We start from the raw sequence: 21,838 nt of genomic DNA, 5'->3' as shown, positions 1-21,838 counted from the left end.
ACAATTTCTACAATGCCATTCCCCATGAGCATATGGGGCCATTTTCATTCAAACTATCACAGGGGTTATTTGGATTACATTGAGAACATCCTCAGTTTATTATAGACAAGTCAAAAAAATATCTTATTTTAGTCTATTAAGTTTAAAGAAACAGAGCTGGATACACACATTATTCTAGAAAAAAATTTAACTTTAAACAAAGTAGGAAATTAATATGATATTCACTTCTACGGTTATTTTTGTTGTATTACTTAAAATGTGTATTAGCAAAACGTAACATGAGACACACTGCTTTCATTCATAGTCACCTAATAAAACAATAATGTATTTTTACATTAGCTATGTATAATACCAATTAATTTTAGTATCCTGAAGAAAAGAAGTCAATTATGGTTAAAATAATCAACATCCACTTACAAAACATTATTTGTAATTCAGGGACAGTTACTAGTTTTTCAGCACCCCCTATTATCTAGGTCACCAAACATTATAGAATTATCAGAACCGTCAGTTTAGAGTATTTTTTCATTGAACACAATCTAAGAAGGGGACCACAAGCACCTTGTTCAATGAATGCCACGGGAAGTAACATCTGAACTGATGCCCAGGGACAATCACTCACTCTTCACACTTGTGCTCTAAGTGGTCTTCAGTTTTACATTTATTTCCCTTAATATGGAGAGGTTCAATATGGAAGGTTGTGGCTTTAGTGTAATGGCGACTCTGGAACTGGCCCCTGTATCTGCCTGTCCACCTTCAAGAACTGCCCCCTTCTGGAGGGTTGCTTCTGTACTCCAGAGGGGATGGCAGAAGGGCTTTTTTTCTGCTTCAGAAGTGTGAAAGGCTGGGAACAAGCTGACGACTCCATAGAGAAGCATAGAAAGCCCTCACCCGGGTGTGCCTTACATACTATCAAGAAACATTTTGAAGAACTAACCCTCACTGAAGTTTTGACACAGGACAAAGAAGAAGCCAAACAGAAAGAATTTGAAGAAAGGTCCAACACCACTGAGCAGCTGACTGCCTTGCAGTGAGTTCTTGCTGGGGTGACCTGGATCTGAGTAACATACCACAGCCAAACCATGTCTCAGCATCAAGGAGGTGAGGGTAGCATGGATTAGGGTCAGTAAGGGAGTGGAATAAAGTCACTTACAAAGTGAAAACAAAACAAATAAAATCCAAAATGGATACAAACAGTATTTTTACTTAATTTGTCAGCATCAATTTTCTTTAGATAGTCTTAACTAGTGTAATTTCTCCCTTATAAGATACTAAAATATAGCTAGGAGGGAATGTATAATATTATACTATTTTGGATGTAAAAATGATAGAAACACACTTAAAAACATACTTATTAAGACATATATTAAAAACTATGATTTCTAAAATATTGTATTTAAGATTAGCACCAATGAACTTCTTGGTTATAAATATAGGTTTATAAACTTAGGGAGTTAAGACATTTAAATGACTATAATGGTGAGCTACACACACACAGATAAAGTACTAAAATATATATTCTCTTTCTATAGTTTCTCTCTTGACAGCTGAGTTCACCTGAAATAAAATTCTAATAGTGGTATTTTCCTTTATATTATAGGCCAAATGGTTACATAACATAGAACAGATATTGAGATAATCTAATAGTTAATATTAAATTTTAGTCATCTTTTACTATTACACAAGTATATAACATTGTGTATAAAATGTTATAAACAAAGTATATTCAAAGAAAGAGATTATTTATAGTAAAAGTAAGTTTATTCATCTGATTAGCCTAGGCCTAGTCCTGGAAGCTTCTAGCCTTCACACAATCTTATCTACGTCTAGAATGTTTTCAGCCTCTGAGACTTACTGCTGAATAAACTCACTCTCTCTTGTTTTTTCTGAACTCTGGCTGGCTGGTTTAACTTACCTGATTTGGCTCAAACTCCTCTCCAAGTTGAGTGATTCAAACTGGCTTCTCTCAGCTTCTGACTGAACTGCTCTGCTTAGCCTCAAACTAATTCTTGCAGTATGTCCTAATCTGTGGGCTCCTTCTCATTCTGTCTCTACCTGTGTCTAGCTTGCTCTCTTTTCAATCTCTTTAAAACTCTCTTGGTAAACTGTCTCCTCTCCTCCCCCATTCTCTGTGCTGTTCCCTTAAGTAGCTTCCCTTTTCTCTCCTTTGAGAGTGGGCATAGCCTATTCTAATATTTCTCTGATTCATCACTTTTTTGCCACTCAATTAGACATCATTTTCAAACATGGGTGCTTTCTTCTGCAAACTAACTTTATCTTCATTGTTTGGGATTAAAGCTGTGTATCACTATGCCTGGACCTAAGTTTTTCTTTACCTGAAACTTGCTCTATACAGGTTGGCCTTGAATTTAGAGATCTGCCTGTCTTCTGGGATTAAAGGTATGTCCACCAATACCCAGTGTTTCTGATTCCAGCCAGACCACATAGACATAGGATTTGATCTCTTCCCAGAGCAGACATATTTTGAATTAAAATTCCTCTACAACTAATGATAAGAGTAAATGCCCATATTTTACAGATTAGGGACTGAGCTTCCCCCAACCCCCTTACCTCCTCACCCCCACCAAGTCCTGGGGATTGAGCCCCCCAAAGGCCTTGTACAAACCAGGCAAGTATTTTACCACACAGCTACATCCCCAGCCCTCTGAGGATCAAGACTCTACCTTGTTCAAGTTATATGCCATAACATAAATAGGACTGATGTAGTCTGGGCAGTTTTGACTGCATATTTTTTTATTATTTTATAAGTAAATCTTATATTTTAACTATAATAGAAAACTGATCAACTAGTGAAACTGTTTCTTCAGCCAAACAACTCTTCTAGTTTCCCCTTTTATAATGAGCATTTTAACAGGACAATAAAGTACATTCATAGCTTCAAAGAACTTTATCTACAGGACAAAGTTCACTTCACATGGTTTGATTTAGCTGGAAAAAACTTACACAAAAATCATAGTTTTAAAAACTTCTTTATATCATTCGGACTTCATACATTATGCAATAGTTCTCTATCATCTTGATATTTTCTTCATACAGCCAGTTCTCCTGTTGTAGTTGCCTTCTAAGACCTCCCATGGACTTCAAGCTTCTTAGAGTTTGTCGTTCTGTCATGGGTTCAGGAGCCAGACTATGACAATGGTCTGTTTCTAAGACAGGCTTTTTACATAAACACTGTAGCCAGGTAACAACCAGGTAATGTGGAGCAGCATTACATCATTTTGACTAGCTAAACATAATCGTTCCAAGTGTATTGTATCTAGATAGCTAGACAAAGCAGTTTATGTTGATTAGCTAGGATATAGGCTTGGGGACTTTCCAATTTTCTGTTGTTCTGAGAGAAAGGAACAGAGCAGGATGTTGTGCTCTTAACTCTAATAGAACATACATCTACTTTTTTTCCCCCTGAGACAGGGTCTCTCTGTGTAGCCTTAGCTATCCTGGACTCACTTTGTAGACCAGGCTAGCCTTGAACTCACAATGATCCCCTGCCTCTGCCTCTGCCTCCTGAGTACGGCTTGGTCTACATCTTTATATAAGGAGTCTTCAATGTCTGTTTCTTCCATATCCATGCTTTCCTTGGGAGCTGGTAGAAAAGAATTAACTGTAGGTTTAGAATTTTCTATGGATATAAAAATGGTAATAAAAGATTTGTTAATTAAGTTTAATGCCCCTCCTACCCTTCCACCCCCCCACCCCCTGCCTGCCAGACAGGGTCTCTCTGTGTTAGCCTTGACTGTCCTGTAGTCACTTTGTAGACCAGGCTGGTCTTGAATTCAGAGACCTGCCTGCCTCTGCCTCCAGAGTGCTGGGATTAAAGGCATGCCTTTAAAAGCCACCACACCTGGCTTCTGTTTAATTCTTTAAACTGTGCTGAAGAGGAATGAGCTTTCCTCATCTGACAGTTTCCAATGAATTAGTTGTAAAGTTTGGGTTACAAGAATGATTTGGTCAGGTGGTGTTAGTGGTGCACACCTTTAATCCCAGAACTTCGGAGGCAGAGGCAGGTGGATCTCTGTGAGTTCAAGGTCAGCCTGGTTTTACAAAGTGCATCCAGGACAGCCAAGGCTACACTGAGAAACCCTGTCTTGAAAAACCTAACCAATACAAGAGATGAGATAACCATTGAGATGTAATATGAATAAATTAATAAAATTAAATTAAAAAGAAAAACCAAACAAAAACAAAAACCCCAAAATGACTTATTAATGATGTCTTCTGAATTTGAAGCTGTCAAAGCCATAGTTGTAGAATTTAGATTCTCAGAAGATGCACAAAACCCAACCACACCTAAATCTTAACTTACTGATATTTTTAATGGATCTTGCTTAAGAGGTAATATGTTATTTTGTATACTTTCTGTTCTTGGAGCTGGTGCCTTTACCAGAGCAGATGAGTCATGAAACTCTGCAAGTTCAGGGAGTACCTGAGTTTTTCTTTGGTTCATTTGATGTAAATGATTCTTTTTGTTTTGTTTTGTTTTTCAAGACAGGGTTTCTCTGTGTAGCCTTGGCTGTCCTGGACTCATTTTGTAGACCAGGTTGGCCTCGAACTCACAGAGATGTGCCTGGCTCTGCCTCCCAAGTGCTGAGATTAAAGGCATGCACGACCACCACCTGGCTGCAAATGATTCTTAAGATTTAGCTTTTAGGCATACTTCTTTCTCATCTCCTAATCTTGTCTTGTCAGATTTTTTTTTTAGAAGTATCTTTTCCCTAGGGAATATTTTTAAATTCTGAAAAAGATATACTTAAAGATTTGCATGAGTTCGCACTATATAACTATAACTTTGAACAGTATACTGGCCAAACTTATTCAAGCAAAAAAGTGCTACTTAAACACATCTTTAATAAAAATTAAAAGCAGTATGTTCTTCAATATATGACAAACATTTTAGGTCTTTCAAATGTCTATAGTGAGTAAAGCATAACCCATTGGGTGAGCTTTCAGGCATAGCTTCCTTCCCCAGCTGTCCTCACTGTCCACAGCTGCTGTCCATATCCCAGTGCACTGGGTAGCTATGTCTCTGCGCCAGCTCAATCCGTTATCAAGATGTGCTCTAGGTTGCTGGTCAGGACTGAAGAGACACTGACCACTCTGTAACTGTTTTTCCTGGGTCACTGTCTATTTTGGGGGAAGCCCTATAGGGTTACTGACCTCACCTCTCCATGGAAAACGTCCAGATGCCTGTTCCTTCTAATATATCTTTGGGATGTCTTTTAGAGAATCTCAAATTCCTATGCCTACATTAAGGGCTTCTAAGCTTACATGCCTCTGCAACCAAACTTGGACAGATCCAAAACTAAATCGATAAAATGGAAGGACATTCTCTATATTCAGACCTTTTCTTTGCTCTCCCAAAATTTTCACGCATTGTCAACATTGTTTCTTGCCGTTTCTCTGTGCTCTCCCAAGAGTTTCAAATGTAGACCTAAAGGGAATTTTCTCCCTAACTTACTTTGTCTTCTGCCCACATATATGTTCCAGTATCCTGCTAGACTGCCTACATCTGGGACATCGTCAAAACAGCTACCCATAAGTGCTCCTGTCCAACTTCAGAAATTGTGCCAGCTAGACCTGCATTGCCCTTTCCAGCTGCAGATGTTCTCAGAACCTGGACAGCAAATCCAACAGCCCATTCTGGAACCTGGCCAACATTTCAGCCTTTTAAATCCCCTATCACTGCCCTACTGTCAGCAGGAAGTAGTTAAGACGATTACTTTGCCCCTTATCCATTTGCAATAGGCTGAAATGGTGTGCTCCAGGCCCTGGACAGATAGCTCCAGGTTCTCCCAGCACTCCTTGGTCCCTATCTGCTGCAGGACATGGCTGACATAGCCTACCTTCTACCTTAAACTTTCAGAGCAAAACTTTTCTTTCCCTTCACTATATAATCTGGACATTTTCTTGCTACTGTTTTTCTCTCTCTTTCCCCCTTACATGGCAGCCAAAAGCTGTTTCCAATGAACCTACATTTGTATACTTTAACTTACCTTAGATAAAAACAATCCAATGTTCCTCATTTTTTTAATTATAGGAAAAGATAGGAATGTTAAGAGTTTTTCAGTCTGCCTACTTGTGATGTCAACTGCTTACCTGCCATGGGAGTTGGGAGGCGGTATGGCCCTGCCTGGGGCTATATAAAAGGACAGTCCTACCTCTCCCCTCCCTCTTACTTTCTCTCTATTACCTCTTTACCCTCTTTCCCTCTTACCCCCCCCCCCACCCCTGGGGTATCCCTTCCCCTTTTACTTCTCCTCCCATGCTCATTTAATAAACTCCTCTACAACATAGTATCTGGCATCTGCTACCTTACACTTTATACCTTATCTTACCTTATATCTAATTATTAATCACAACACACTATATGTATGCACAGGCTACTTTTTGTTGTTGTTTCTTAAATGGCTTCAGAACAGTTTAAACTTTAAAGAAACTGTCATACTTTCAGGGTGGGTACAAACTAGTGTTGTTTTTCCTCATGCATCTGTTTTCTCAACAGTAATCTTTCTTTCTCTACTCAAGCACCTAGAGAATTGTTCCAGCACTGTGCCACCCTACTCAGCAGTACCTGCTCTCCATCATTTCAATACCTGACAGTCTTGAGGCAAAGAAAACATTGTTGGGATTGCAGTTTGCTTTAAATAACAGACACTCCATCTGATGTCAAGAGAGTCAGGAATAAAACGGTCATTACACAGGAACTGGTATTCACTGGGAAGCCAAGAAAATCACGTAATATTCTTTAAAGTCTTTGTCATGTAGAGAAAACCTGAACTTAAAAAAAAAAGTAGAAAGAAAGAAAAAGAAAATGCGGTGTATTCTTTAAAAATCTGCCAAATGCCTAGCTTGAATATCTAAGTAACCTATTATTGAGTGCTACAAAGTAACAGAATCTCTACAACTATCACTGTCATGACATCTGTGCTGTAAAAAGAAAACAAGATATGGTAAGTGGCCAAGCCTTCCATAAGCACTTCAGTGTGTTGCTACAAAGCATAATGTTTATTTATACTTTCTATGGGTTATATGTAACTATTATGTAGTTTGCTGGAAGTAGCAAGTAACTCCACAAATTACAAGTTTTCATTCAAATACATTTTATATAGGATAAGTCAAATGGTTTGCTGTCAGTAATTTTAGGCAGTATTGAGTATTAGGCTCTTAAATTAACATTTTTGCTTATTTTACCTTTTTTTTTTTTTTTTTTTTGAGACAAGATCACTGTATAGAGCAGGCTGGCCTTAATTTCATGATCTCCCTGCCTCATTCTGAGTGCTGGGATTAAAGGTATGTTCTATCATGCCCAGCTTGTGTTAATATTTAAATGAGAAGTCAATTGAAACAAATGCTTTACCTGAAAATAAAATAAGCTGGGCGTGGTGGTGCATGCTTTTAATCCCAGCACTCGAGAGGTAGAAGCAGGTGGATCGCTGTGAGTTCAAGGCCAGTCTGGTCTACAAAGTGAGTCTAGAACAGCTAAGGCTACACGGAGAAACCTTGCCTCAAAAAACAAAACAAAACAAAAATAATAATAAAATAAAAATTCCATCCTCCTTACTACTGGAATCTAGCTCAGCTCTACTTACATGTAATTTAGTCAAATATTTATAGATGTTGATACCAACTGATTAGGAACTGTAACATTCAAAGAGGAACTCTGATGCAAGAAAAAAAATGGGTATGTTTATGTGCTCAGCCTCAGCCAGGTGTGGTGACATATCCTGAAATAGAAGCACTTGGTTGACTGAGGAAGGAGACTTGACATTTTGTTCCTGTATTGCCAATCTGAATTTAGGGCTGGCTCTAATAATTGAAATGTATCTTACAGGCAAAAGTGTATTGATGGAAGTGTCACAATTTGACATAAAAATTTCCTACTAGTTTAATAAATGTAAGTATATTAAACAATAGTTGACAATAATGTCTCTGGAAAATCTTTCAACCTTGCACATATAAATAACATGGGTTTTATGTATGATAAGCCTAACCTTTAAGGCACTGTAAGGCAAAAAGGACAAGTTTAAGTTTTCATTACATCATAAATGAGAATATACCTTTTACAACATTTTCTATAAATTAATGTGGAGTATGCAGCATGCAAATCATTTTCTATACCTACATGCAAAGATATATAAAAATAACCTTTAGAAGTATACTTTGTAAGTGACAGCTTACAGACTGGGAAAAGATCTTCACTAACCCTACATCTGACAAAGGTCTAATATCCAAAATATATAAAGAACTCAAGAAATTAAACACCACCAAACCAAATAACCCAATTGAGAAATGGGGCTTGGAACTAAACAGAGAATTCTCAACAGAGGAGTATCAAACGGCTGAGAAACACTTAAAGAAATGCTCAACCTCCTTAGTCATCAGGGAAATGCAAATCAAAACAACTCTGAGATTCCATCTTACACCCATCAGAATGGCTAAGATCAAAAATTCGAGCCACACCACATGCTGGCGAGAATGTGGAGAGAGAGAGGAACACTCCTTCATTGCTGGTGGGAATGCAAACTAGTACAGCCACTTTGGAAATCTATCTGGTGCTATCTCAGAAAAATGGGAATAGGGCTTCCTCAAGACCCAGCTATTCCACTCCTTGGAATATACCCAGAAGATGCTCCAGCACACAACAAGAAAATTTGCTCAACCATGTTCATAGCAGCCTTATTCATAATAGCCAGAACATGGAAACAGCCTAAGTGTCGCTCAGTAGAAGAGTGGATAAAGAAACTGTGGTACATATACACTATGGAATACTACTCAGCTATTGAAAACAAGGAATTCCCAAAATTTGTGGATAAATGGATTGAGCTAGAAATGATCATAATCAGTGAGTTAACCCAGAAGCAGAAAGAGTCAAATGATATATACTCACTTATATCTGCATACTAGCCCAAGGGGCATGTCCCATGAAAGTCTTCACTTACCAGGAAACTGGTACAGAGGGGAGGACATCCTATTGGGACTCTAGATGAGAGAAGCATGGAAGAATAGCAGAGTAGAAGTATCCAGAGGGTCCTAGACACCTATAAGAAGAACATTATGATAGGCAGATTTGGGCCAGGGGTCCCGCTCAAACTATGGCACCAGCCCAGGACAATACAGGCCATAAACTTCAAACCCCTACCCAGATCTAGCCAATGGACAGGACATTCTTCACAGTTGAGTGGAGAGTGGGGTATGACTTTCTCACGTACTCTGGTGCCTCCTATTTGACCATGTCCCCTGGATGGGGAGGCCTGGTGTCACTCAGAGGAAGGATAGCAGGTTACCAAGAAGAGACTTGATACCCTATGAGCATATAAAGGGGGAGGAAGTCCCCCTCAGGCACAGTCATAGGGGAGGGGAGTAAGGGGAAAATGGGAGGGAGGGAAGAATGGGAGGATACAAGGGAGGGGATAACCATTGAGATGTAACAAGAATAAATTAATAAAAAAAAAGAAAAAAGAAGTATGCTTTGTAAATATCTTTATTAGTAACTGGATTGCATTACATATCTGGCCCACTTAGCCATGTGTACTGGCTGGTTTTGTGTGTCAACTTGACATAAGCTACAGTCATCAGAGAGGAAGGAACCTCAGTTAAGGAAATGCATCCATGAGATTCAGCTGCATTTTTTTCAATTAGTAATCAATGGGGTTCCCAGGTCATTGTGTATAGTGCCATAGATGGGCAAGTAGTTCTTGGTTCTATAAAAAAACCCAAAACCCCAAAAACAAGCAAACAAACAAAAACCAGGCTGAGGAAGCCAGGAGGAGCAAGTCAGTTAGCAGCACTCTCCATGGCTTCTGCATAAGCTCCTGTCTCCAAGTCCCTCCCTACTTGAGTCTCTTTCCTAACTTCTCGTCCAATGATGAACAGGGACATGAAGTGTAAACAGAAAAACCCTTTCTTCCCAATTTGCTTTTTGGTCATGGAATTTTGTTGTAGCAATAGAAAACTCTAAGATAAAAGGTGGTATCAGCATAGTGGGGTATTCCTGTGACAGACTTGACCATATTTTTGGGAGAACTGTGGAAGGACTTTAGCACTTTGGGATAGAAAAGCCATTGAGTGTCGAGACCTCAGTGGATGTTCTATAGGAGCTTGGAAGATAAGAATATTGAGAGCACTACAGAAGATGGAGGCATGGCCTGTGAAATTTCAGAGGGAAGATTAGAGCCTCTGTCAGGGCTGTGTGCTATTTTGATTGAAGATTCTGTGGTTCTGGTTAGCTGTGCCTGAAGAATCTGCCATGATTAATAAGATATCAGAACTACTGAAGTCAAATCTTTACGTGACTGATACAAGTGATGCAGGTTGGCTAGAGCTAAGAAATTAGTGGTGATTAAGAAGAGATCACCGGGCTGGAGAGATGGCTCAGTGGTTAAGAGCACTGCCTGCTCTTCCAAAGGACCCGGGTTCAATTCCCAGCACCCACATGGCAGCTCACAACTGTCTGTAACTCCAAGATCTGACACCCTCACACCAACACACATAAATTAAAAAATTAAATTAAAAAAAAAAAAAAAAAAAAAAAAAAAAAAAAAAAAAGAAGAGATCACCATTCACAGAAGGCAAAATCTTCTGGGACATGTTTTCTGAGGGCACTGAGAAGCTACATTCCAGAGCTAGCCAAAGTTGTACCTCATGCTAGAAGCCAGACTTGGTAATGTGTAGGAGTCACCCAGGTGGTAATGGTTTTTACGACCTGAAGGGGTCAATGAGAGCAGCTGTGGCTTGGTATAGTGAGAGACCAAGAGAGACCATTGGTGCAGCCTTAGAGGCAGTTGAAGGCCCAGAATGGAAGGGGTCATGCAAAGAAGTTAAGGCTTGGTACCAGGGAGACAGTCTATGAGGCAACTGGTGAAGTGCAGCCCAGTTGCTGCAAAGGACTCCAGTGTTTTGTGGGAGATTCCAGTGCTATGGGATGACCAGCAGCAGCTGCAGCAGCAGCAGCAGCAGCAGCAGCAGCAGCAGCAGCAGCGGAGTAGAGTTGGCTGGAGCCTAGAAGACAAGCTGTGTGCTACACAGGGCAGAGCTGAAGAAGTGACGGAATCCCTTTGGAGGAGCCCAGAAGATCCTGAGTAGATTCCAGATATTGAATGGTTGTAATTTGATTTTGGTTTGACTGTATCCTGATTTTTCCCTCTTGAAGTAATAAAAGTATTTTTTTTTTTTAAACTGGAGCCCATAGGTAAGAGACTTTGAATTTGAAGAGATTGGACATTTAAAGAGGACTGAAATTTTAATGTTTGAATTTGTAAATACCATGGGGCTTTAAAGTTATTTATGTTTTTTTTTTTTTTTCCGAGACACGGTTTCTCTGTGTAGCCTTGGCTGTCCTAGACTCACTTTGTAGATCAGTCTGGCCTCGAACTCAACAGCAATCCCCCTGCCTCTGCCTCCTGAGTGCTGGGATTAAAGGCGTGCACCACGTTTCTAATGTGAGATTTTTTGGGCTTAATAAGAAAGGAAGGGTTGTGGCTTAATAGTGATGTCTTTGTGTGTCAAGTTGACAAGAGGTCAGTTATACTGGTTGGTTTTGTGTGAACTTGACACAAACTAGAGTCTTTAGAGAAGAAGGAGCCTCAGTTGAGATCCAGCTCTAAGGTATTTTCTCAGTTAGGTTAATAGGGGGAAGGCCCATCCCATTGTGGGTGATGCCATCCTTGGGCTTAAGGTCCCAGGTTCTATAAGATGGCAGGCTGAAGCTGGGCATAGTGGGGGTGGGGTAGGCCTTTAATTCCAGCACTGGGGAGGCAGAGGCCAGTTTGATCTACAAAGAGAGTCCAGGACAGCCAAGGCTATTACACAGAGAAACCCTGTGCAGGCTGAGCAAGCTAGGAAAAACAAGCCAGTAAGCAGCAACCTCAGTCAGCTTCTGCCTCGAAGTTCCTGCCCTGCTTAAGTTCCTATGCTGATTTCTTCCACGATGAACAGGGATGTGGGAGTCTAAGGAGAGTAAGACCTTTTCTTTCTACTTGCTTTTTGGTCATGGTGTTTTGTTGCAGCCATAGAAACCCTAATTAAGATATATTCTCTTTAAGAAATGTTCTACACTGTTTCCTGAATAATTTCTTATAATGACTAATTTTTAAATTTTTGTTTCATTATCTTCTGTAATTTCTGTGAGTTTGTAAGATAGCCACCCTATTTCGTTTTTCGTTTTGCTGACATGTTGCCCAATGTGGCACTGAGCTCCCGACTGTCTTGCTTCAGCATCCTGAGTGTTGATTAGAAATGTGCAGCACCATGCCCCGCCCTAAGTACAAGCTGAACACTCACTGCATACAAATGAAATACTAGGTTCTTATCAATTGACTGTAGAAAAATTTTAATTCTGAAATTATGCCCTCCATGCTGACCAAAGAAATCTGGAAAATCTTACTCCAAATCTCAGAGCCATCACTATTAGGACATTTGCCTTTTAACTAACCGGGAATTAAAACTTTCATATCATTTTGCATTATGTGGAAGGAATTCAAAGAAACCAACCATGAAAATAATGCCAAGTCCCAGGAACTACTTGGGTTTATAATTTTTTCCCATTTGAGCCATTATTGAATAACAGCACCAGGGCAATATTTGCAAATTAAAGTTTGAAGTAACTGAAAAATATCAAGTTAGCTCTATCTAGAATTATTTATTTATTTATTTGTTTTTCGAGACAGGGTTTCTCTGTTACACAGTGCCCTGACTGTCCTGGACTCACTTTGTACAGCAGGCTGGCCTTGAACTCACAGAGATCCGCTTGCGTCTGCCTCCCAAGTGCTGGGATTAAAGGCGAGCGCTGCCACCCCCAGCAGGCCAGAAGACGACATTAAATCACATTACAGATGGTTGTGAGCCACCACGTGGTTTCTGGGAATTGAAATCAGGTCCTCTGAAAGAACAGTCAGTGCTCTTAACCTCTGAACCATCTCTTCAGCCCCTAGAATTATGTTTAAATAAAAGAGGAAAGAAAAGAAAATAGAATTTTGTTTTATTTTTTGAGACAGGCTTTCTCTGCGTACCTTTGGCTATCCTGGAATCACACTGTACAGCAGGTTGGCCTTGAACTACGAGATCCTGCCTGTCTCTGCCTCCCAAGTGCTGGGATTAAAGGCGTGCGCCACCATGCCTGGCAGAAATAGAATGTTTTAACTACACTGATTTTCACATAAAAGTTTTATATATATATATTCTACAGCTTTGTCTACCCATAGGGAAGAGAAATTGGAGGCGCTGAGAGCTTAAAAGTATTTTTACTTTGCAAAAGGTCTTTCAGTCACCATGCAAGGGAACGAGGGTTTGAACTCAGCAAATCTGGCTTTGCAATCTGACACACGAGCCTCGGTTTGTTTCTGAAATATATCGTGACATCATTCAGAATAAACATCTGTCACGCTCTCTTCACTAACTGAAGAATATATATACCGTTAAATAAAACACTTTATTATTCCAGTCAGGCAGTTTTCAAGGTTGCTTATAGTTTTGTCCTAAGTTCTCGCAGGAGAAACAGAAGGCTGCGTGCTCACTATCTGCGTGACCCAACTCATAGGAACTTCACTGTCCCACTTAAAGGCTCGGATGTACTTGAAAGGTAGCTAATGTGGAAATGAGGTGAGCTGAGGCAGGCAAAGTGCTGGAACCACTTTCCCCCTCATCACCTCCCCAGCGCCATACCAACTACTGCTTTAACCTACACGGGCCCGCGTCGACCGCAAAGCGGCATCAAATACAGTGAGTTCAAGTCTCTTTAGGGGAACTGAGGACTAAGATGACAGAGCCGGGCCTCGGCTCCAAAGGCCATTCACCGAGCCACCGCCTAAAGGGTGAGGCTGAGTTTCCAGGTCACCTAACTACTTACGAATAAAAGCTGAGCTTCCGGTCTTTAACGCGCAGTAGCGGGTCATCCGGTCTAAGAGGGGCGCGGGAGAGAACGCCCCTTTAAGGCGGGGCCGCAGGCTCCAAGCGCGCATGCGCGGCGATCCGCTCCGGGGAAAGACTAAGGCTCGTAGATTCACTTCCGTTTCTTCAGGCCTTAGCACCGCCTCCTGGAGGCTGGTACCGGAAGTGACGTCAAGCCCAAACGGCAACAACAGTTTTCCACGTGCGCGTAGGGCGCCAAAGTCAGGTGGGCCGGCGGGAGCCAATGGGGAAACGTTTCGTGTAGGTCGTCTCTAGAGGCGGTGGCGCCAGCCGCAGACTCCCGCCAGTAGGGAGCAGGCCGAGCAGCGCGGAGGTTGGTCGGCCGCTGGAGGCGAGGTCGGAGCGTGAGCGGCCGGGGTGAAGGAGCCGGGAGCCGGGCTTGCCGGGGTGAGGAGCTGCTGCGGGACACACGGGTAAGCACCGGGCCGGGTGGAGCCGGAGTGTGGTGTGTGGCGTCGGGTTCCGGCTTTTGGCCTTGGCGTCCCTCGGTCGTTCAGGATGTACCCCGAGATGGCTGCGTCACGGCTTGTGCTTGCGGTGGGCTTGGGGTCAGCCTCCCCGAGGCCAGGTCGGCGTGTTGCGGAGCCCCGCCGGTCGGGCAGAACACGGAGCCGGCGCTCCCGAGGGGAGCGGGGCCTGGGCGCCGGGGTCCGGGAGCGCGCTCCCATTGTTTGACCAGAGTGGGTTTGACGGGGAAACTAGGCCACTTAAAAACATCTCCATCGTCTGCTTGAGGCGCTGGAATCTCGTTTCTTCCTTCAACCGAGGCGCCTGGAGGTCAGATGTAGACGCGTCCTTTAACTGCCGACAACTGACGTCTCAGGCGTCCCACGGACAAGCTCTGCTTTCGTTTAATTTATTTTTTATCTTTAATGTTATAGTCAGCCTAGTCCTGGCTGCCCCTTATATAGACCAGGCTGGCGTTGAACTCAAAAGTGATCCTCCTGCCGCAGCAAGGCGTGGGCCACTCTACGCCCGGCTTCTGCTTGAGTTCTTTACTTCAAGAGGTTGTACTTTATCGTTCGTACTCGTGACTATGACTAACTCCCAGGGAAAAAAAAGTAATCTACCTGCTAATTAAGCTCAGAATAGGCCACAGGAGAGGATGGCTGGCAGTTTCCACAAACCATAGTGTCTTTTTCGTCAGCCTTGTTATGTCATCATAGGTTATTAAGGACTTCTGTGGTACATCAGTCAAAAAAGCAAACCAAAGAGGTAAACTTAATCTCCAGTCATTATGTATTATCAATCCTTAGGTAAAACTTTGCTTTAAAGAAAAACAATTTACTCGCCGAGAAATTTGAAAAATCTAATAACCTAACTCATCCAAAGTACAAACTCTTCCCTGGTAGCCCAGTCTTCATAGAAGTCTTCAGTTTTATTAATTTGGAGCTTTAAGCAGAAGGTATCTACCGATATTTCTGAAGTATTTGGCAGTCTACAGATAAACGTTTTAACTCCTTTATGAGCAAATAGATTTAACCAATTTGAGAAAAATCTTCCCTTCTCCACTTTTACCTTTATGCTAATTTTCTAGCCAAACACAGAAAAGAGGATTTTTTTCAATTGAAAAAATATTTTTCTCCAGTACTTCTTATTCTTAAGCAAGATGTCATGAAGACAGCACAATGCCTTTATCGTAACCCAAACAAAAGTTCTGTTACCAATATCAATAGTAGATTTCTTGCCTTGTTTTTGTTTTTTTGAGACAGGATTTCTCTTTGTTAGCTTTGGCCCCGAGTGCTGGGATTAAAGGCGTGTACCACCGCTCCTGGCTTTTTAAAGTGCGAGTGAATATTTTCCACCTTTTTTCCCCCTCCCATTGGTTTTTCAGCAGCTCTGGCTGTCCTGGAAATCCAGGCTGACCTCTGAACTCAGAGATCCGCCTGCCTCTGTCTTCCAAGTGCTGGGATTAAAGGTGTGTGCCACCACGCCCGGAATTCTTGCCTTCTTAAGAAACTATCAATTTAGCTTTCTTTTTAGCAGATGAACAAAAAAGACTTGCTAATAGACTTTAATATTAGAAATACTGACAGTATAATAGCATGATTATATGATACTGTGTGCGTAACATCTTGATGCCGCTGTCTCAAAGGTTTTGCTTTTTTAAAGTGTTAGGATTCGTTTCTTGGAGTTAAAAATATCTATTTTTCTTTCTTTCTTAGGATATTAGAAATGGCTACTCCCCAGTCAGTTTTTGTCTTTGCAATCTGCATTTTAATGATAACAGAATTAATCCTGGCCTCAAAAAGCTACTATGATATATTGGGTGTGCCAAAATCTGCCTCAGAGCGACAAATCAAAAAGGCTTTTCACAAGTTAGCCATGAAGTATCACCCAGACAAAAATAAGAGCCCTGATGCTGAAGCAAAATTCAGAGAGATTGCAGAAGGTAAGTAAATGATTATTCCTGAGTTCTCATGGGTATTTACAGTAAGGAGAGTGATAACTGAGAATTTTGTTGCTCTTAAGGATATTATGGAGATGGGAGAGCTTGATTTAGGTTGTTAGAATAGATACCTGGTTCCAGTAAGTAAATGAATTGTAGTAGATCGTTTTATTGGTTTGTAGTTCTAAAAATATTGGCAATATACCATTTTTCTTTTTCATTTATGAGATCACTGTGTAAAAAGGAGAATTAGAAAGCCAAAATTAGCAACTAGTTTAAGAAACTTATTTAAAGTGAGTCCAGGACAGCCAAGGCTACACATAGAAACCCTGTTTAAAAAAAAAAAAAAAAATCTCCAACCCCACCACCCAAAAAAGTATTTTACTAAATATTGACTTAATATAAACAAAACAGATTAAAGGTTTTTTCAAATACAAATCAAACCAAGCTGAAGCACATTTTGACATAATACTAGTGCGTAAATAACTTTATGTCATGGAATTACTTAAGGAGTTAATGGTGAGCAGGCCTAACTAGGGAGTTGCAATTACATATTTACTCGTATGAAAAGTGAAAATCTGATTATCTCTTAGGTGGATACATTTGGTTATTTAATTCTTGAGTACAAATGATATGAAGATGAGCATACTGATTTTCCTTACATGGTTATCTGTGGCAATGGTAGAATTTATTTAACAAATGCAGCATATTAATTGAAGAAATGATTACTAGAATGGTCATTCCTTTAGTTACTGATATATAACAGTTGATAGAACAAAATTCCTGTTTGTTTTTACAACTTACATTGTAGCTTTATTATTATTATTTGTAATTTGTGATATGAAATAAAGTTGAAATCGAGTATTTGAAGTTTGCATATACATAATTTGGGAAAGTTTATGTTCTGTTGGTTTTTTTCTTTTTCAGCATATGAAACACTCTCAGATGCTAATAGGCGGAAAGAGTATGATACAATTGGACACAGTGCTTTTACTGATGGCAGAGGACAGAGAGGCAATGGAAGTCCTTTTGAACAGTCATTTAACTTCAATTTTGATGACTTATTTAAAGACTTTAATTTTTTTGGTCAGAAGCAAAACACTAGGTCTAAGAAGCATTTTGAAAATCATTTCCAGACACATCAGGATGGTTCCAGTAGACAAAGGCATCATTTCCAGGAATTTTCTTTTGGAGGTGGATTGTTTGATGATATGTTTGAAGACATGGAGAAAATGTTTTCTTTTAGTGGCTTTGATACCAACAATCGACACACCGTACAGACTGAAAATAGATTTCATGGATCTAGCAAGCACTGCAGGACTGTCACTCAACGAAGAGGAAATATGGTTACTACATATACTGATTGTTCAGGACAGTAGTTGGTTCTTTTTTCTGTTTTCACTAAGCCCACCTAGTTTATTCTCCTCACTATGTCTGATGAAAAACAGTTTTCTGTGAACTATTTTGACAAATGCATGATTTTACTTATGTTAAGCAGTTATAGGTATTCTGTATATTAGATTTTTTTTTGACAAATTCCAGCACATTCACTAGTAGACAACTCTTAATTTTCCTGATTAGGAAAGATTTTAAAAGAGTATTTGCAAGATCTTTTTTTCTCCTTTAACTGTTTTTGCCACTAATTTGGCCAACAACAAAATTTCTAAACAAAGCTCAGTTTGCCTGATACATACTTAAACATTAAGCTTTATCCTAGCACTTGGGATGCAGAGGCAGGTGGATCGCTGTGAGTTCAAGGCCAGCCTGGTCTACAAAGTGAGTCCAGGACAGCTACACAGAAAGACCCTGTCTCAAACCCCCCAAAAAAAGTTACTATAGATTTAAATTGTGTGAACTTGAATAATTACAGTGAAACCTCTGCCATTTTAAACCACCGCATGCCTTGTAGCAGCGCCTGTGACTTGGGTTACTAAATGTCTATGAAACTGAGTCATTCAGTGAAGGAGATTTGTTATGGCTATTTGCCTCTGAAGCTTTAGAAATTGATGGTTTGATATTTATCACAGAAAGATGCCTCTTCTACAGTAGAATTGGTGTAACCGGAGTGATTGTAGTGCACGTAGTTAAGCTGAAAAAAGTTTAAAATGTATGAAATATTGCCAAGAAATTGTTTAGTACTGGGCTAATGATTTTGTGTGATCAAAATCATAGCTACTTAAACATCTTTTTGCATATCTTTCTGTTTGTTGATTTCTAGGTCCTGGTGTGAATTTGTGTTTTCGTGTTTGTGTGTGTTTGTGTGTGTAGTTATTCTTTTGCACTTATCTTTACCTAGAGACTGACTAATACCTCGTTCTTTTTGTAAAAGCAGCCAGTAATTTCTGTGCAACCTTACTATGTGCAATATTTTTAAATCTTAAAAATTGTGAGCTTTTTTTTGTTAGAATTGTCTTTAGTTCTGCACTTTTCCATGTTATACTCCATATGAGTATTAATCCTATGGATGCATATGAAAACTGGTAATGTCTCATGCAATACTGTGTGTGAGTGAGAGAAATAAATATTTACAACCTGATTTTTGTTATTTTATTATGCAATTCTAGGGTGTACAGTATGTATAGAATGAAGCATGTTATTGAACCATAGGCCATACTTTTTATGAAGTTTTGTCTAACCTGAAATCCCCAAAGTGACAATATATTGCCATTTTGTAGCTTCTGTTGTGTTACCATCTCATATTTCAGTGCCTTGAAAGTTTTAAAAAAATTATTTACTCAGATTACATCCTGATATCCCCTCACTTGTATCTTCGCATTCCTACCCTTTCCCTACACCTGACGGAAGGGGATCTCCTCTACCCTGTGACTGCAGCCTGTCAGGTCTCATCCAGATAGCCTGCTTCCTCTTCCTCTGCAGCAGGGTCTCCTCACCAAGGGGAAATTGGGGGCACCAGAGTTCATGTCAGGCAGTCCCCGCTCTCCCCATAACTGTGGAGAATGAGCTGTCCATTGGCTAGATCTGAACGGGGGTCTAGGTTGGCTTCATGCATTGTCCTTGGTTGATAAGTTTGTACTGGCCCCCCTGGGTCTAGATCCACCAGCCTTAATGGTCTTTTGGTGCTCCTGTACCCTCTGTGCCCTTCTGTTCCCCCATTCTTCCATACCACTCTCACCCAGAGTCCCAGCATCTGTCCTGATCCCCTGCTGAGTGAATACTCTCAGCTTGAAGGTTTTATTAACTATAATTTTTGTGTTTGTGCCTTTTGAGGATAAGTGTTCTGTCACAGGCCTTTTTTGTTTTTGAGACAGGGTTTCTCTGTGTAGCCTTGGCTGCCCTGGACTGGCTTTGTATATAGGCTGGCCTCAGAACTCAGAGACCCACCTGCCTCTGCCTCCCAAGTGCTGAGATTAAATTGCGCCAATACCATCCGGCCTACAACACCTTTTCTAATTAGGTCTGGTTGAGAAAAAGCAGAGACTACATAAAACTGTTGTTTGAGGATTACCCACTTCCCCAACACCTTGCTGGTTCACACACCCCAGTTGCAGTGCTTGGACTGATCCTAAAGGCATGCATTCTACCTATCATTAAGCTACATTCCTAGTTTTTTGTTTTGTTTTGTTTTTTTAAGGCAAGCCCTCACTGAGTATTGAGTTTGCAAAATCACTCAGAGTAGGCAGGCTTCTAGGCTCCTCTAGTCTCTACACCCCACTCCCTTCCCCCAGGTTACAGGTACAGGCCACAGGCTGCCATTGTTGCCATTCTGGCTTTTTCTGTGAGTACTGGAGACCTTAATTTCAGGTCCCCATGCTTGCACTTGACCTGTTCTGCCATTCCCCCATGCCTGCTTTAAGGATTTTTAAGAAAACGGATTTTATTTTTATATTCATGTATTTTATTTTGTGGAAGGTATATCTATTATTTAATAATAGCCACATCTTGAAGTTAGGCCAAGGATCACACTAGCCATTAGTCAAAATCTCATTTTCAAATAAATACCAGTAAAGGATGATTATTTTTATATTGTTTGAATGTACATCTCTTCCTCCAAGGTCTGATTATCTTTCATCTCCATTGTGGGTTCTGAATATCTATTTTGATCCTCTGGAGAATTTATAATTCCTTCTTAGGTATGGTAGTCCATGCTTGTAATTACATCTCTGTAGAAGTAACATCCCAAATTTAAGGCCAGCCTGTGTTACACATCAAGACCCTGCCTTAAACACTAACATGATTTGTGTATTCTTGAGATAACTTTAGTTTTTTGCAATGTTTCTGTTGAGCAATTAAAAGAACTCATTAAGACACCACTATGAGATTATCAAGCATAATAAACAGTCACTATTCAGTAGGTCTCACATTTTTAAAGTGTATGTAGAGTTATGTAGAAGTTTTGTTACATCTATTTGTGTGTAAGTGTGTCCATGCCATACTATGTGTGTGGAAATCAGAGGACAATTTGTGGGAGTTCTGTCCTTTCACTGTGAGTACCAAACTACCAGGAATTGAACTCAGGTCATCTGGTTTGGCAGGAAACAAGCTAGTCTAGCTATTCTTACATCAGATAAAGTTAACCAAAATGAATTAGGAATAACAACAACAAAAAAAGACACTACATATGAATAGAAGCAATTCGTTAAGAAGATACAACAATTATAAATATGCACCCAATGTTGGAGATAAAATGGAGATAATTTCCTGTGTCCTATCAGATCACAATGTAATGAAAGTAGAAATTAATGTTAATTTCATAAACACAAAAGTCATCAGGCCACCCAAGTCTGTACACAATAATAAATGCCTAAATACTAAACCATCAAGTCTTCTAAACTAAAATTTAGAGCTAAAATATGGTACAGATCAGTGGTTCTAAACCTTCCTAATGCTGTGACACCCTTTTAGTACAGTTCCTCATGTGGTGACTCCCAACCATAAAATTATTTTGTTGCTACTTCGTGAGTGTAATTTTGCCACTAATATGCTGGTATCTTTATTTTTAACCCCTGTGGAAGGGTCATGGGACCCCTTAGGGGTCAGAGCCCACATTTTCAGAACCACTGATACAGATGACCTGGACCTAACAGATACAGAACATTCCATTCAATAGATAAGGGATACTCATTTTTCTTTTTTCAGCTGCAGTGGAACGTTCTCCAAAATTGATTATGCCATAGGTAGGACACAAGTCTCAACAAATAAAAAATGGAGCTTATTTCCTGTGTCCTATCAGATCACAGTGTAATTAAAGTAGAAAATAACAATGTTAACTTTTAGAAGGACTGCCATGGGAACTCTTGCTCTTTACTCTTCTAGCTTAAATAACAGAAGTAGCTTTTTCTTCAGGCCCTAGAATAAGCCACTAAAAAGAAAGATTATCCCTTGGAACTCCCAGTGACTGTAATGCTATAAATTTAGAGTAGTGAAGATGAGAAATGGCAGCCCCAAGTGTGTAGAATAGCATTGGCATTCCAAGAATACCTATGGCTTCCTGCTGGCTAAGCTTACTCTATTTACTCAAAACTAGCTTCTGTTGGCAAAGGAGATCTAAACAAACAAAAGTGACTA

At 40.2% G+C, this 21,838-nt stretch overlaps 2 protein-coding genes across 2 annotated transcripts; one reads left to right on the top strand and one right to left on the bottom strand.

The window, feature by feature from the left end:
- Nucleotides 1-2,828: 2,828 nt before the first annotated feature.
- Thap5 (THAP domain containing 5) lies at nt 2,829-13,973 on the bottom strand. Its single transcript, XM_051143342.1, is given in 9 exon segments — nt 2,829-3,192; nt 3,534-3,721; nt 3,893-3,921; nt 3,923-3,958; nt 4,221-4,454; nt 4,635-4,717; nt 4,719-4,733; nt 6,612-6,790; nt 13,862-13,973. Coding segments are annotated over 9 exon segments (1,077 nt in total). The 3' UTR covers nt 2,829-2,991.
- A 146-nt stretch (nt 13,974-14,119) lies between these two features.
- Nucleotides 14,120-18,133, top strand: Dnajb9 (DnaJ heat shock protein family (Hsp40) member B9). The gene is made up of 3 exons (XM_051145204.1): nt 14,120-14,254; nt 16,089-16,315; nt 17,240-18,133. The coding sequence occupies exons 2-3, from the start codon at nt 16,099-16,101 to the stop codon at nt 17,689-17,691; spliced, it is 669 nt and encodes a 222-aa protein (XP_051001161.1). The 5' UTR covers nt 14,120-14,254; nt 16,089-16,098; the 3' UTR covers nt 17,692-18,133.
- Nucleotides 18,134-21,838: the final 3,705 nt, after the last annotated feature.

This window comes from Acomys russatus, chromosome 1 (assembly GCF_903995435.1).
Source record: "Acomys russatus chromosome 1, mAcoRus1.1, whole genome shotgun sequence".
Taxonomy (NCBI): domain Eukaryota; kingdom Metazoa; phylum Chordata; class Mammalia; order Rodentia; family Muridae; genus Acomys; species Acomys russatus.
This window is presented reverse-complemented; position numbering and strand designations above follow the sequence as displayed.